Here is a 14,022-nt window from a genome sequence, read left to right on the forward strand (position 1 = left end):
ATCTGCGATTTTCTCAATCGAGCGATGACGACTTCTTCTTATGCAACGATCATGACCACGATATGCTGTGGTTGAGAAGTATATTGGTTCCGACGACCTGTGCTAGTGAGATCTACGATTTCTCAATCGAGCGATGACGACTTCTGCACTGTGAAGATCGAACAGAGCGAGCAAGTGTGCCAACAACACACAAACACCGGCCAACAATAAACATAGCGCGCGGAGCACTATCAGATCTGTGAAACACACGCCGTCAGCGAACCCGACCGGAGTAGCAAAAGACAGATTGGGATAAGCACTGGTAGATCAGGTGTGTGATAAACGCATCAAACAAAATGGTAGCAGATGCGACCGATATGTCAAGACTGGCACTCAGCTGGTGATACAACGAGACAGATTAAATAAGAAATTCAAAATAATCCTTGGCCTACCTGTTGGCATGAGAAATCCAAAATACGGGACATGAAATTTGATTTTGATATGATAATAGGCCAGTCGCCACATATACACACAAGCAGGCGCGTGCACCACACACACACACATACACACACACGTGCGCATGCACACACACGCACACACATACATGTACACACACAGATAGAGAACGAGAATAATAAGCGTACTGTGTCTTGTTTTGCTTGAGTGAAAGCTCTCAGGTTTGGGTATGGAACGGTCGATGGAGTCGGTGCGGACACCTGATAGATCGGGTAGGGTTTGAAAACAACTGTTCAGGACTGTGTACAACGGCAGGCAATTACGCGATCAGCCACGGAAGTTAGTCAGCGAGTTGTTCTTATCTCATGTGAGAAAATCGTACATCTCACCAGCACAGGTCGTCGGAACCAATGTATTTCTCAACCAACGACTGGTAGTATGAAGTTAGCGCTGTCTTGTCCAGGAGACTGTCAGACTTAGAGTAGAGATCAAATTTGTTGAACTCGCGCACCCACGGCAGCATATCGTGGTCATGATCGTTGCATAAGAAGACGTCGTCATCGCTCGATTGAGAAAATCGTAGATCTCACTAGCACAGGTCGTCAGAACCAATAATATACTTCTCAACCAACGACTGGTAGTATGAAGTTAGCGCTGTCTTGTCCGGGAGACTGTCAGACTTAGAGTAGAGATCGAATTTGTTGAACTCGCGCACCCACGGCAGCATATCGTGGTCATGATCGTTGCAACAGAAGAAGTCGTCATCGCTCGATTGAGAAAATCGTAGATCTCACCAGCACAGGTCGTCAGAACCAATATACTTCTCAACCAACGACTGGTAGTATGAAGTTAGCGCTGTCTTGTCCGGGAGACTGTCAGACTTAGAGTAGAGATCGAATTTGTTGAACTCGCGCACCCACGACAGCATATCGTGGTCATGATCGTTGCATAAGAAGAAGTCGTCATCGCTCGATTGAGAAAATCGTAGATCTCACCAGCACAGGTCGTCAGTACCAATATACTTCTCAACCAACGACTGGTAGTATGAAGTTAGCGCTGTCTTGTCCGGGTGACTGTCAGACTTAGAGTAGAGATCCAATTTGTTGAACTCACGCACCCACGCCAGCATATCGTGGTCATGATCGTTGCATAAGAAGAAGTCGTCATCGCTCGATTGAGAAAATCGTAGATCTCACTAGCACAGGTCGTCAGAACCAATATACTTCTCAACCAACGACTGGTAGTATGAAGTTAGCGCTGTCTTGTCCGGGAGACTGTCAGACTTAGAGTAGAGATCGAATTTGTTGAACTCGCGCACCCACGGCAGCATATCGTGGTCATGATCGTTGCAACAGAAGAAGTCGTCATCGCTCGATTGAGAAAATCGTAGATCTCACCAGCACAGGTCGTCAGAACCAATATACTTCTCAACCAACGACTGGTAGTATGAAGTTAGCGCTGTCTTGTCCGGGAGACTGTCAGACTTAGAGTAGAGATCGAATTTGTTGAACTCGCGCAACCACGACAGCATATCGTGGTCATGATCGTTGCATAAGAAGAAGTCGTCATCGCTCGATTGAGAAAATCGTAGATCTCACCAGCACAGGTCGTCAGTACCAATATACTTCTCAACCAACGACTGGTAGTATGAAGTTAGCGCTGTCTTGTCCGGGTGACTGTCAGACTTAGAGTAGAGATCCAATTTGTTGAACTCACGCACCCACGCCAGCATATCGTGGTCATGATCGTTGCATAAGAAGAAGTCGTCATCGCTCGATTGAGAAAATCGTAGATCTCACTAGCACAGGTCGTCAGAACCAATATACTTCTCAACCAACGACTGGTAGTATGAAGTTAGCGCTGTCTTGTCCGGGAGACTGTCAGACTTAGAGTAGAGATCGAATTTGTTGAACTCGCGCACCCATGGCAGCATATCGCGGTCATAATCGTTGCACAAGTAGTCGTAGTCATCGCCCGAGTGCCACGGGTAGAAGCTGTGGAAGCGAATCATGTACAGACCCTCGTCCGGGATTGTCGTACCACTGTGCTTCAGGCACTGGTACAGATACTCGTCATGGCCCCAGGACATCGTCACCTTGTCCAGGCCACAGTTCTGCTCGTACACGCCCAGCTTTGTACTATACACTTCATGCGTGCTGCCCGGGTTCTCGGCAAACGTCTCCGGGAAGACGCAGCGCTGCGAGAAGCGGCAGCCAACCGGAAACGTGTCACCGACTACGTACCACTGCGGCTCTCTCCACAGGGCCATCACCTTGCCGATGTCGTGGATCAAGCCAACCAGATGAAACCAGGGCTTGTCCGGATGTGCCTCGCGGATCCTCTCCGCCGTCTGGAAGGCATGAACGGAGTTCGGCAAGTCGATATCGGGATCACTTTCGTCAACCAGGTTGTCCAGCTCACTGATAATACTCGTGATGCTCATCTTGGCATGGTTGAAACTGCACCACTTCGCACGCATCTCCTTGCCAAATTCCATGGTCTGTTTGGTGTGCATCTCCGTGTACGTTCTGCTCACGTTGTGAGTCTGCACATTGTCCTCGTAGTTGCGAAAGTCGTCTTTCTGCTTGGCCCGTTGCTCAGCGTGGACCTCCTCTGGGCGGAACAGGGGAGAGGGATCGCAGATCACCCTCATCGTGGCTGCTGTTGCGAGCACGGGCCAACTGGACTGTGCACCGATGCCGGGAGAATGCTGCAATTCCTTGCTCACCCGTGCGTGTTTGTGGAGGATGTTATGCTCTCGGGCAAGCCCTCGAGCGTAGTGTCTACGGAGCTGAAACTCACAAGCTGAGTAACCGTTAGTTTCATCTCGAGCAAGATGAAGTTTCAGCTCTGTACGCTCTCGGGCAGGGCCTCGAGCGTACGGAGCTGAAACTTACAAGCTGAGTAACCGTTAGTTTCATCTCGAGCAAGGTGAAATTTCAGCTCCTTACGCTCTCGGGCAAGGCCTCGAGCGTACGGAGCTGAAACTCACAAGCTGAGTAACCGTTAGTTTCATCTCGAGCAAGGTGAAATTTCAGCTCCGTACGCTCTCGGGCAAGCCCTCGAGCGTACGGAGCTGAAACTCACAAGCTGCTCGAGATGAAACTAACGGTTAGTTTCAGCTCCGTACGCTCGAGGGCTTGCCCTCGAGCGTACGGAGCTGAAACTTCACCTTGCTCGAGATGAAACTAACGGTTACGTACTCAGCTTGTGAGTTTCAGCTCCGTACGCTCGAGGCCTTGCCCGAGGCCCGGGCGTACGGAGCTGAAATTTCACCTTGCTCGAGATGAAACTAACGGTTACTCAGCTTGTGAGTTTCAGCTCCGTAGACTCTACGCTCGAGGGCTTGCCCGAGAGCGTAACAGAGCAAGTAACATCAGTTCACAGTCGAATGTGACATGCGAACCGAGCTGACAACGAAAAACTGCCAGTGCCACAGACCCTTCCGAGCTACATGTAGGCTGACAATGCTTATGTATACACAGTCTGCGACAACATGAATAATGAATTATGATTCTCCCACCCGCATCTCTCGCCGTTCATTGCGCACTGCATTTGGCTACCCACCCACCGCAGATGTCCAGTGTATTCTGTCTCGAAACAACCTCACACCCATCACTATCCGTTTCTCCCTTTTAAAAACTGTATCTTCTTGTATTCAGATGCGTTCATTATTCTGCCAGCTCACTTCTGTGCCGCCTTTTCTGCCTTCGTGCCAATTCTGAGGCACGTAGCCACACCTGCACAAGGTCTCAAGTCTCGCTTGGACTTGTACTGCCACGAGCCTCCTCTCGATTTGGTTACTTCCTCCGTATACAAAAACTTCGTGACTTTTTTTGAAAGCTGCGCACAGCTCTGAAATGGTTCCGTTTGACTTCGAATAACACTCGTGGCATTGTCTAACCTGTTTACAAGCTATATACAAAGACAAAAGCAACTCAGACGAATGAAATTGAGTTTTTTCAGAGTCTTCGTCGCTCATGTCATTGTCACCTGACGACGCTGACTCCGCATCGCCAACAGTCGCTGCTTCCGCTCGCATTTCGTTCAGATTCTTGTCACCTGCAGTGATGATCCGACTCTGGACTTTTGGCTACGTCCTCTTCATCTCTAGAGCTGTGTACGAATCTGTATCGACTATATTCAGTTGTTCCAACCCGCGACCTCCATTCTGCCGTGAAACGAGTCGTACAAGCACATCCAACCGCTTCGCATTTTCTCGCCAGGATAATCCTCCCAAGCATTCTACAATGGCTTCGAGGAGGTCCCTGCGATTCCCCTTGGCGACAAAGGAGACGTCTGACTGGAGAGAGGCGAAGAACGCCAGGCCATCGACATTCTAATCCTGAGTCTGCGCTGGTTGCACGACGACTGAAATGTTTCATCTTGCCGTGCGAGCGAAACAAATCTATGTTCTCACGCTGCGTATATCTATGGGGCCGCGCACCGCAAGTACGAGCGTGGCCAGTTTCAGGGCAGCGAGTGCTGCGTGACTCCGTGTTCTAACCACGAGCTACACTTCGTCACTGTGTCAGTTTCGAGCAAGTAAGTGTTAGTTATTTTCATTTGACTCTTGAGTTTCCGTCGGCAACGTCCTCACACGCATGGCGTCCGTGGAGAATCTGTTCGGGATCAACCAAACTAACCTCGACATGGACGTGGGTTGTCGATGACAGCCTTTGGCGCCGTTCGTCGAGCAGGTTCTTGCTCAAAAACACCGTTCAAAAAAAGTCACGAAGTTTTTGTATACGGAGGAAGTACAGTCGTCCCTCTCTAATCCGGCACTTTATAATCCAGCACCCTCGATAAACCAGCACAATTTTCAGTAGCCAAAATGTCCTCTTCATGCACATTGCAGCAGTAAATCAGATTTGTTAATCCAGCACCCTCCCTTATCCAGCAGATTTTCGTGGCACAAATGGTGCCGGATTAAAGAGGGACCACTGTATTCCTCTCTTTCTTATTTAGCCGCAGACCGCTGGAACTCAGTTCACATACAGCTGCCCGCAATATTCAAATAGGGCTTTCAAACGCAAGATAATAACGTAAAGCAACTTGGAAGAATGGGTATGAATGCGAAGTGTATTGGGGAATGCATGTAGGGCGATAGTGCGGGTTCGAATCCCAGGATATGCCTGAAAAAATAGGAGAATTGAAAAATTTATAACATCCCTATGATTTTTTGCCGTCAGATACGGGATAGCGCCAGGCGTGACACAAACAAACAAACACACAAACAAATACCAAACGAGAGAGCTTGGAAGCTCAGGGCCCCACGCTATGCTTTTTTGCCTTGATGACCTGGACAAAAAAAGCATAGGGATGTTATAAATTTTTCAATTCTCCTATTTTATTTCAGGGCATAACCTTGAACCTTCCAAGTTGGAAGGCTGTCGGTTAGCGCTACGGAGATGTGTTGAAGCTAGGTGTCAGGACGTCGAATGTCTCAGTACTTTGTCAGTTTTGTGCCTAGTTGTTGCACTTTCTGACTGTATATAGTATCTAGTTACAGTGGTGGAGAGTTACTCTTAACTCGTTTCCATTATGTCCTTTTCCTTTCTACTTTTATTATTGGCTCAATACCCGAGTTTCAAATAATAATAAGCCTGGCATTTGCATAGCATGCATGCAGGGCATTGGATGTCATAGACATAGTCATAGGTAGACCGTACTCCGTAGCATGCTAGCAGGGCATTGCCAAGCCTTAGCCCAGGCAATACACACAATTTCTGCCCTGGTACAAGTCGATGTTGATTGGCCGTCGGATGGCAACAAGCACGTCACTGCCGCCGCCGCCGCCGCCGCCGCATTGCGCGAAATCGCGTATCTATGACTATGACTCGTATGAGTATGAGCGACATCCACATAAACTGCTGGGACCATGGTTGTGTACTCGAATCTCATTCTGAGCACCCTTTTTTCTTCCTTTTTTCAGCCGTTTTTTTGCAAAAAGTCCGCGAGCTCGATTTTTTGATCGATCGTTCTTCAAGGAAATTCGAAAGACAAGTGGACAATCGATCAACAGGGCCGAGGACGAATGCGTCTGGTTGGAGTTCTTGCGTGGCACAGGATGACCAGACACACATATAGATACATTGCGACGATCTAATCTGCACAGTGTTTCCTAATACCGCACGCACGACGGTAAGTACAATTCATGTGATTTAAAATTGTTTGTGATCTACAACGTCGCGAGCAGGACGGAAATACAGCAACAGCACAACAACCGTTATACCAGGCAGTAACCAACAGTCACCTCCGTCACATTCTCCAGATCAGAAGGCAAGTGAGGCAGTGAACATGAAGAAATAAAGTATGAAAGAATGAAAAGTGAATAATTCAAAAATCTCAGAAACGTTGAACGTAAAAAACACTGAGAACAAGAAAAGTGACTTACTTCGATGGCAAAAGACAAAGCGAATGTTCCTCGTATGGACCTGGCTCTTGCGGAATCAGCCACACTGTGGAACCATGTGTTTGATTCCACAAGGGATGGCTACCTGCTCCTCACCAACCAGCCTCCACGACGGTGGTAAAGTCGCCAAAAATACGAAAGTTGAACATTTTGTGCATGCATGCAATAGAAAATTTGTGCTGAGTATGTCGAGTGGCCATTCGCACAGGACAAAGCCGTTGCGCAAGCTGTGACCCTGAAATTTCGTCCATTGGTAGCGAGGGTAACCCTGAGCTGGAAAGTGTAAGGCCGATTCACAATACAACTTTCTGCGACGCGACATGCGACTTGCGACGCATGCGACGAGCTGCGACAGCGACACACGGTTCACAATATTCTTCATGTTTGCGACATCCTCATGCACAAGTAGTACTATGCACGTGCACTTCACGTACACTGCACGTGCACCCAGGGTCGAAACTGTACTCCATTTGTGTATGTCGCGTGTCGCATGTCGCAAAAGTTGAACTTTCTTCAACTTCTGCGACAGGTGCATTGCGACAGCTTGCGACAGCTTGCGACAGCTCGCGACAGGCAGTTTCTTGTCGCAACTGTCGCAAATCGCGTCAATACAACTTTCTGCGACGCGACATGCGACTTGCGACGCATGCGACGATCTGCGACAGCGACACACGGTTCACAATATTCTTCATGTTTGCGACATCCTCATGCATGCACAAGTAGTACTATGCACGTGCACTGCACGTACACTGCACGTGCACCCAGGGTCGAAACTGTACTCCATTTGTGTATGTCGCGTGTCGCATGTCGCAAAAGTTGAACTTTCTTCAACTTCTGCGACAGGTGCATTGCGACAGCTTGCGACAGCTTGCGACAGCTCGCGACAGGCAGTTTCTTGTCGCAACTGTCGCAAATCGCGTGTCGCGTCGCAGAAAGTTGTATTGTGAATCGGCCTTAAGGGATGGCATGCTACACTCCCCCGCATACGCTTGACAGCACGATTTGAGGCGTGGAGTAGTAATATACCAGTATCTTACTACCCCCTGATACCTGATGCATGGACGTCGTCATCTTCATCCCGCAGATCGAAAATGTACAGGTGTCGCGTGATTTCGCGCAATAGTACTAGGGAGGTTCTGCTATACGTGAAACGTAGAGAAATCACGTAGAGAGCAGGTGTCTAGGTTAGAGTCTACGGCTTCGCGTGTTTTGGCTCCAGATTTCTACGCGGAGATGGGGTTCTCTACGTTGTGGCACACGCAGAGAAAATGCGTACGGATTTGCTGGGTATCGATCAACTGCATGCAGAAAAGTGCCAAATATGGAAGGGGAAATTCCCAGTACACATTCCACGTGACTTCTCTACGTGAAACGTAGAGCAGAACAGCATTTCTTTACGTTACGGGAACGCGAAGAAAGTTCGCGTGATTCTTTGCGTCGCGTTCCCAAAACGTAGAGCAGAACCTCCCTAGTGATATGTTTGAAAAACCATTCATACAAACCTCGGCTTCGCCTCGGTTTGTATGTCGGTTTATATTTTCACGTACAAGCGTACTGCTGGGTTGTAATAATTATACGTACAAGTCATGTACGGCTAGGCTATGAGTCTGAGTGGCCGCTGCCATCAGGATGACTCAGCTTATCTCCTGCCTACATGGTACCGGTACCTACATTGTAGCTGGTCTCGAGCAAAAACAACACTCGACCGACGCTCGCGCTCACAGCTGGACGCGCACCGCCACTGGCCTAGCTTTTATCTCGAGTCGATTGACAGCTAGCTGGACAAGCGGATTTCAAATAAACAACTATTTGACTATTGATGGCATTCATGCCAGCTTCGTGCAAGTCTTGAGGGACTTCGGCTTTGACTTTGAGACACCAGCTCAGTGATAGTTGAGTTCGATCTTTGCCATTGCCTCGACCGCCTTGCCCAACAAGGTCTCCTGTCAGTCCTGAGCTGCCCACTTATGAAGTAATTCAGTATTAGTTATGTGCACTTGCCTGCGGGAGAAATCAAGCAAACACATGGAGTTCTGAAAACTGTTCCTGTGCAAACAATGTGGGTTACGTCATTTGCAAGAATCGATCAATGCATGCATGCGCTGCACATGCATAATGTACTGCATCATGCAATGATGCATCATCACCTGATCACAATCACCCGGCTTTTTGTACGGTATCGCGATCTCATGCTCACGCTTCCATATGCTGGCTTGATCGACTCTCTCTCTCTGTGTCTGAGTCTGTGCATTGTGCAAGCCGTGCAGTGTTTGGTACAGTTTTGCCAAGTGTTTTGTCGGTGGTGAAGTAAAACAGCGAGGTGCCTGGCAGCATTGTCAGATTAGTCCCGGCTGCAGAGGTTGTCGCGTTACTTTCGTGGTGTCCTGTTTTGTAGTGTTCTGAGTGTCGTCTCTGAAACTTGTCATCCACGAGGCGAGAGAAGTGTCAGAAGGTCTCTTACTTGCCACCTTCTCCAATCTCCTTATCTCGCTGCTGTGAGCACAAACACGCACGAGTGAGCAAGGAATTGCAGCATTCTCCCGGCATCGGTGCACAGTCCAGTTGGCCCGTGCTCGCAACAGCAGCCACGATGAGGGTGATCTGCGATCCCTCTCCCCTGTTCCGCCCAGAGGAGGTCCACGCTGAGCAACGGGCCAAGCAGAAAGACGACTTTCGCAACTACGAGGACAATGTGCAGACTCACAACGTGCGCAGAACGTACACGGAGATGCACACCAAACAGACCATGGAATTTGGCAAGGAGATGCGTGCGAAGTGGTGCAGTTTCAACCATGCCAAGATGAGCATCATGAGTATTATCAGTGAGCTGGACAACCTGGTTGACGAAAGTGATCCCGATATCGACTTGCCGAACTCCGTTCATGCCTTCCAGACGGCGGAGAGGATCCGCGAGGCACACCCGGACAAGCCCTGGTTTCATCTGGTTGGCTTGATCCACGACATCGGCAAGGTGATGGCCCTGTGGGGAGAGCCGCAGTGGTGCGTAGTCGGTGACACGTTTCCCGTCGGCTGCCGCTTCTCGCAGCGCTGCGTCTTCCCGGAGACGTTTGCCGAGAACCCGGACAGCACGCATGAAGTGTATAGCACAAAGCTGGGCGTGTACGAGCAGAACTGTGGCCTGGACAAGGTGACGATGTCCTGGGGCCATGACGAGTATCTGTACCAGTGCCTGAAGCACAGCGGTACGACAATCCCGGACGAGGGTCTGTACATGATTCGCTTCCACAGCTTCTACCCGTGGCACTCGGGCGATGACTACGACTACTTGTGCAACAATCATGACCGCGATATGCTGCCGTGGGTGCGTGAGTTTAACAAATTCGATCTCTATTCTAAGTCTGACAGTCTCCCGGACAAGACAGCGCTAACTTCATACTACCAGTCGTTGGTTGAGAAGTATATTGGTTCCGACGACCTGTGCTGGTGAGATCTACGTCCTTAACAATTGTTTTCAAACCCTACCCGATCTATCAGGTGTCGGCACCGACTCCATCGACCGTTCCATACCCAAACCTGAGAGCTTTCACTCAAGCAAAACAAGACACAGTACGCTTATTATTCTCGTTCTCTATCTGTGTGTGTGTGTGTGTGTGTGTGTGTGTGTGTGTGTGTGTGTGTGTGTGTGGTGCACGCGCCTGCTTGTGTGTATATGTGGCGACTGGCCTATTATCATATCAAAATCAAATTTCATGTCCCGTATTTTGGATTTCTCATGCCAACAGGTAGGCCAAGGATTATTTTGAATTTCTTATTTAATCTGTCTCGTTGTATCACCAGCTGAGTGCCAGTCTTGACATATCGGTCGCATCTGCCATTTGTTTGATGCGTTTATCACACACCTGATCTACCAGTGCTTATCCCAATCTGTCTTTTGCTACTCCGGTCGGGTTCGCTGACGGCGTGTGTTTCACAGATCTGATAGTGCTCCGCGCGCTATGTTTATTGTTGGCTGGTGTTTGTGTGTTGTTGGCACACTTGCTCGCTCTGTTCGATCTTCACAGTGCAGCTGCGTATTTTTAAGCACAGATCACAGGGCGCCGCTCCTGGTGACATGGTGTTGGTGTGCTCATAGTCACCGTAGGCTGAGCAAAACTGTTGTACATGTAGCTGCTTTTCTGTGAGTGCATCAATTTGGCGTTGATGCACGGTTCCAGCTATCCCACTCATTCTCGTGGTTGAAGCAGGCGCGTGCTAGTACTCTTTCCGAGCATCTCAACTGGCAAAAATGCTCAGGCTGCTTATTGGAAATATTAAGTTCTACAAGGAAAGTCGCTTGGGTTCGACAGAGTCATAAAAGACTTTCCTTTGCACTTGCCTAGATTCTTTTTGGAATTTCTTCTGTTAGTGACCACCCACTACCTCGAATGACGATGGACACACCTCACCGAAAAGACAACTCGCCGGAACCACATTCCCACACACCAACTGACATTTCAAGTCTGCCCGTATCTTTGACCAAAATAATGATCGCCAAGGGCCTTAAGCCTGGTTCACACTAGGCCGATTTTCCGGCCGGTGCTCCGACACCGACTCCGACATGGAGTCTGCCGACTGTGTCGACTGAGTCGGACGGCCTGTTCACACACGGGAAACGACTCACTCGCAATAGAGTCGCATCGATTATCCATAAAAGCAAGAGTTCATGGGGGTTATGAAATTTTGGTAGGACTTTACATCTCATCAAGACTCAAGAGTACAAAAGTACAAGAGGTCATGAGCTCGACATCGACGCTCTTTGCTGTCATGGTGAAAAGCCTACCGTGATTGGTCCGATGACCGCTCCATCACGTGCAAGCAGTAAAAATCGGCCGGCTTTTCGGTCGATACTTGGCCGAAAACTAGTGCGACAAGAAAATCGCCGCAGATTTGTCGGAACCCTGTACGACAACACAGTTCACACTACGCAATTTTCGCCCCGATCTTGAGGATTTTTCGTACGAGTCCATGTCGGCCGGAAAATCGGCCTAGTGTGAACCAGGCATTAGGCTGTCATCACACCATGGTACAAAGCGCTGCGTCTACGTCCACGTTAGGAGTTTTTGGTCGGTTGTCATGATGATCCGTATACGGGGTGAAAACGGGAGCAGAGGAAACAGGAGACGTAGACGTGGTATGGAGAGGGGGGGGGGGGGGGGGGGTATACGACTTTTTGTATGAACGTGCGTATCTACCCCAGCCTTTTTCCGAGCGACCCTGTACATGTACTTCGATGTACGTGGGTTCAAATTTCTCCAAAAACCTGACTGCGTGTACCAGGTGTACGCGTCAAGAACTGTGCCTGTCTGATGACACGACCACCCGTTTTGGTTTTTTCACCATAGACGTAGACGTAAACGGGAGTCGGAGAACGTGGTGTGATGACGGCCTAATCAGATCATGCAGAGTTAAACGTCCTTCTATTTATAATGTTACATGTACTACTCTTTGGGGACGTGTCACTGTTGAGGGCCAGTACTACTAGCGCTGGATCACTGGATGTGATCTGAGCTGGTGCGTACATGATTGTACGGTGCAGATCAAGGATTCTTACAGGATCTGCAGAATGTGTACCGTATACAACTACATGACTGTATACCCTACGCATTTCAGGATTGACTGCGTACGGTATGGTAATGCTCCGATACATACACTTTGATAAGCGAACTTATTATTTCCTTGGAGACAAAAATGCAGAATCCGCGATATGCGTGTTAAAACAAAATGGCGTCACGATTTATTGAAAGTGGTACAGTTGAACATCGATTATCCGCACATCGACTATCCGATCATTCGATTATCCGTAACAGTTTTTTGGGCGCACGTGCCGTAGAGTACGCGCTGTGCATGTGCATGACTGTACATGTAGTGAGCCATTCAAAAAATACGAAAATTTTGAAAAGTACCACTCTATTCTATTTACAATGTACATGTATTTACAGTGTGTTCTTATCCGGAACATTTGCCTTATCTGAACACCGCCTGAAAGTCCGCGATATTCATGTTAAAACAAAACGGCGTCACGATTTATTGAAAGTGGTATAGTTGGTGGTACCAGTGTTCAAAACCATTAATTTTGAACTTCATACTGTTCGTCTTCTTTTTGACATGCTCTCTTTCCATCGTCCTTAGCTTTTGTTTGTTGAGAACTGTTTTGGCTTTCTCCTATACCTCTGGGGGATGCCAAGTGATGGTTTTGAGAGGCTGGTGATGGCTGTGAGCGAGAGTTTGCCGATCGGCGTCGTCCTCGCTATAGCGATGAAAATACTAGTTACTGCGCACCTGGCAGATATCACAACACGTCGGAGCGTCCAGGAGCAAAGGAATCTTGGGTTTTCACTGGAATCTAGTTCCTCCAGCATCGTGTAGCCCACCGTCGGTGAATGGCCGTCCAGAAAGGTCGAACCTGGTCTTCTGCAGCATCTCGCAGTCCTGCGAGGCACACTGAATACGCCTGTCATGTATTCTACAAATCAAAATCACGAAGTAGTGGACTTTACAGTGATGAGTCTATCCTGTATGCTGCAAAAGACTCAGGAAATGTGACTGGTGTCTGTACACTCAGTGACTGGACGCCAACACCCCAGTCTTCTCCTGCAGGATCTGTTTGACATTGACATTATGCAGTAGGTCGGCATTGACCTGGTTTGGTAGCTATCGTAAATAGTATCTGCCTGGTTCAACCGATGTAGCAGGTTGGTGTTTGCTCGTCGTCCAGTCCGGAATTTTCTTGTAACTCACGGTGGAGTACGCGCAGGGTTTGTGATCATCCCTGTTCACTTCAATATTATCAAACACAACGTTCCCTTTGTCACTCATCTAGTCCTGAGTACTGAATTTGCTGACAATATTGCACCACACTTGTCACAACCGACTGGTTCGTCAATGGCGGTGACCAGGCTGACTGACTAGCTTCGAGACAGTGGCCTCGTTGTCAACCCCGCGGCAGCCTAAAGGTTGATTTTATCGATCCAGCCTCAGCGCCATGTTGACGATGCCCTAGTGACTGTGTGTCATGGATTGCCTTGCCATCAGCGGTCATTGCCGTCCACCTTGGTGCAGCCCTCAACAACTGGCTCAGCCCATGGGAGTCTCAAGTGGACAAATTTGTTGCCAAAGTAGCTCAGAAGATTGGTGCATCGTGGTGTAGGTGAGCACATAACTAGGACTTCCCA

The 14,022-nt window shown here is 48.8% G+C and overlaps 2 protein-coding genes across 2 annotated transcripts; one reads left to right on the forward strand and one right to left on the reverse strand.

Moving 5' to 3' along the window:
* Positions 1–204: 204 nt before the first annotated feature.
* On the reverse strand, positions 205–3,213 carry LOC135829593 (inositol oxygenase-like). The gene has a single exon (XM_065341983.1). It carries the CDS (start codon positions 3,086–3,088, stop codon positions 2,234–2,236), a length of 855 nt encoding a protein of 284 aa, XP_065198055.1. The 5' UTR covers positions 3,089–3,213; the 3' UTR covers positions 205–2,233.
* A 5,913-nt stretch (positions 3,214–9,126) lies between these two features.
* On the forward strand, positions 9,127–11,037 carry LOC135830072 (inositol oxygenase-like). The gene has a single exon (XM_065342460.1). It carries the CDS (start codon positions 9,441–9,443, stop codon positions 10,296–10,298), a length of 858 nt encoding a protein of 285 aa, XP_065198532.1. The 5' UTR covers positions 9,127–9,440; the 3' UTR covers positions 10,299–11,037.
* The last annotated feature ends 2,985 nt before the right edge of the window (positions 11,038–14,022 follow it).

This window comes from Sycon ciliatum, chromosome 13 (assembly GCF_964019385.1).
Source record: "Sycon ciliatum chromosome 13, ocSycCili1.1, whole genome shotgun sequence".
Taxonomy (NCBI): Eukaryota; Metazoa; Porifera; class Calcarea; order Leucosolenida; family Sycettidae; genus Sycon; species Sycon ciliatum.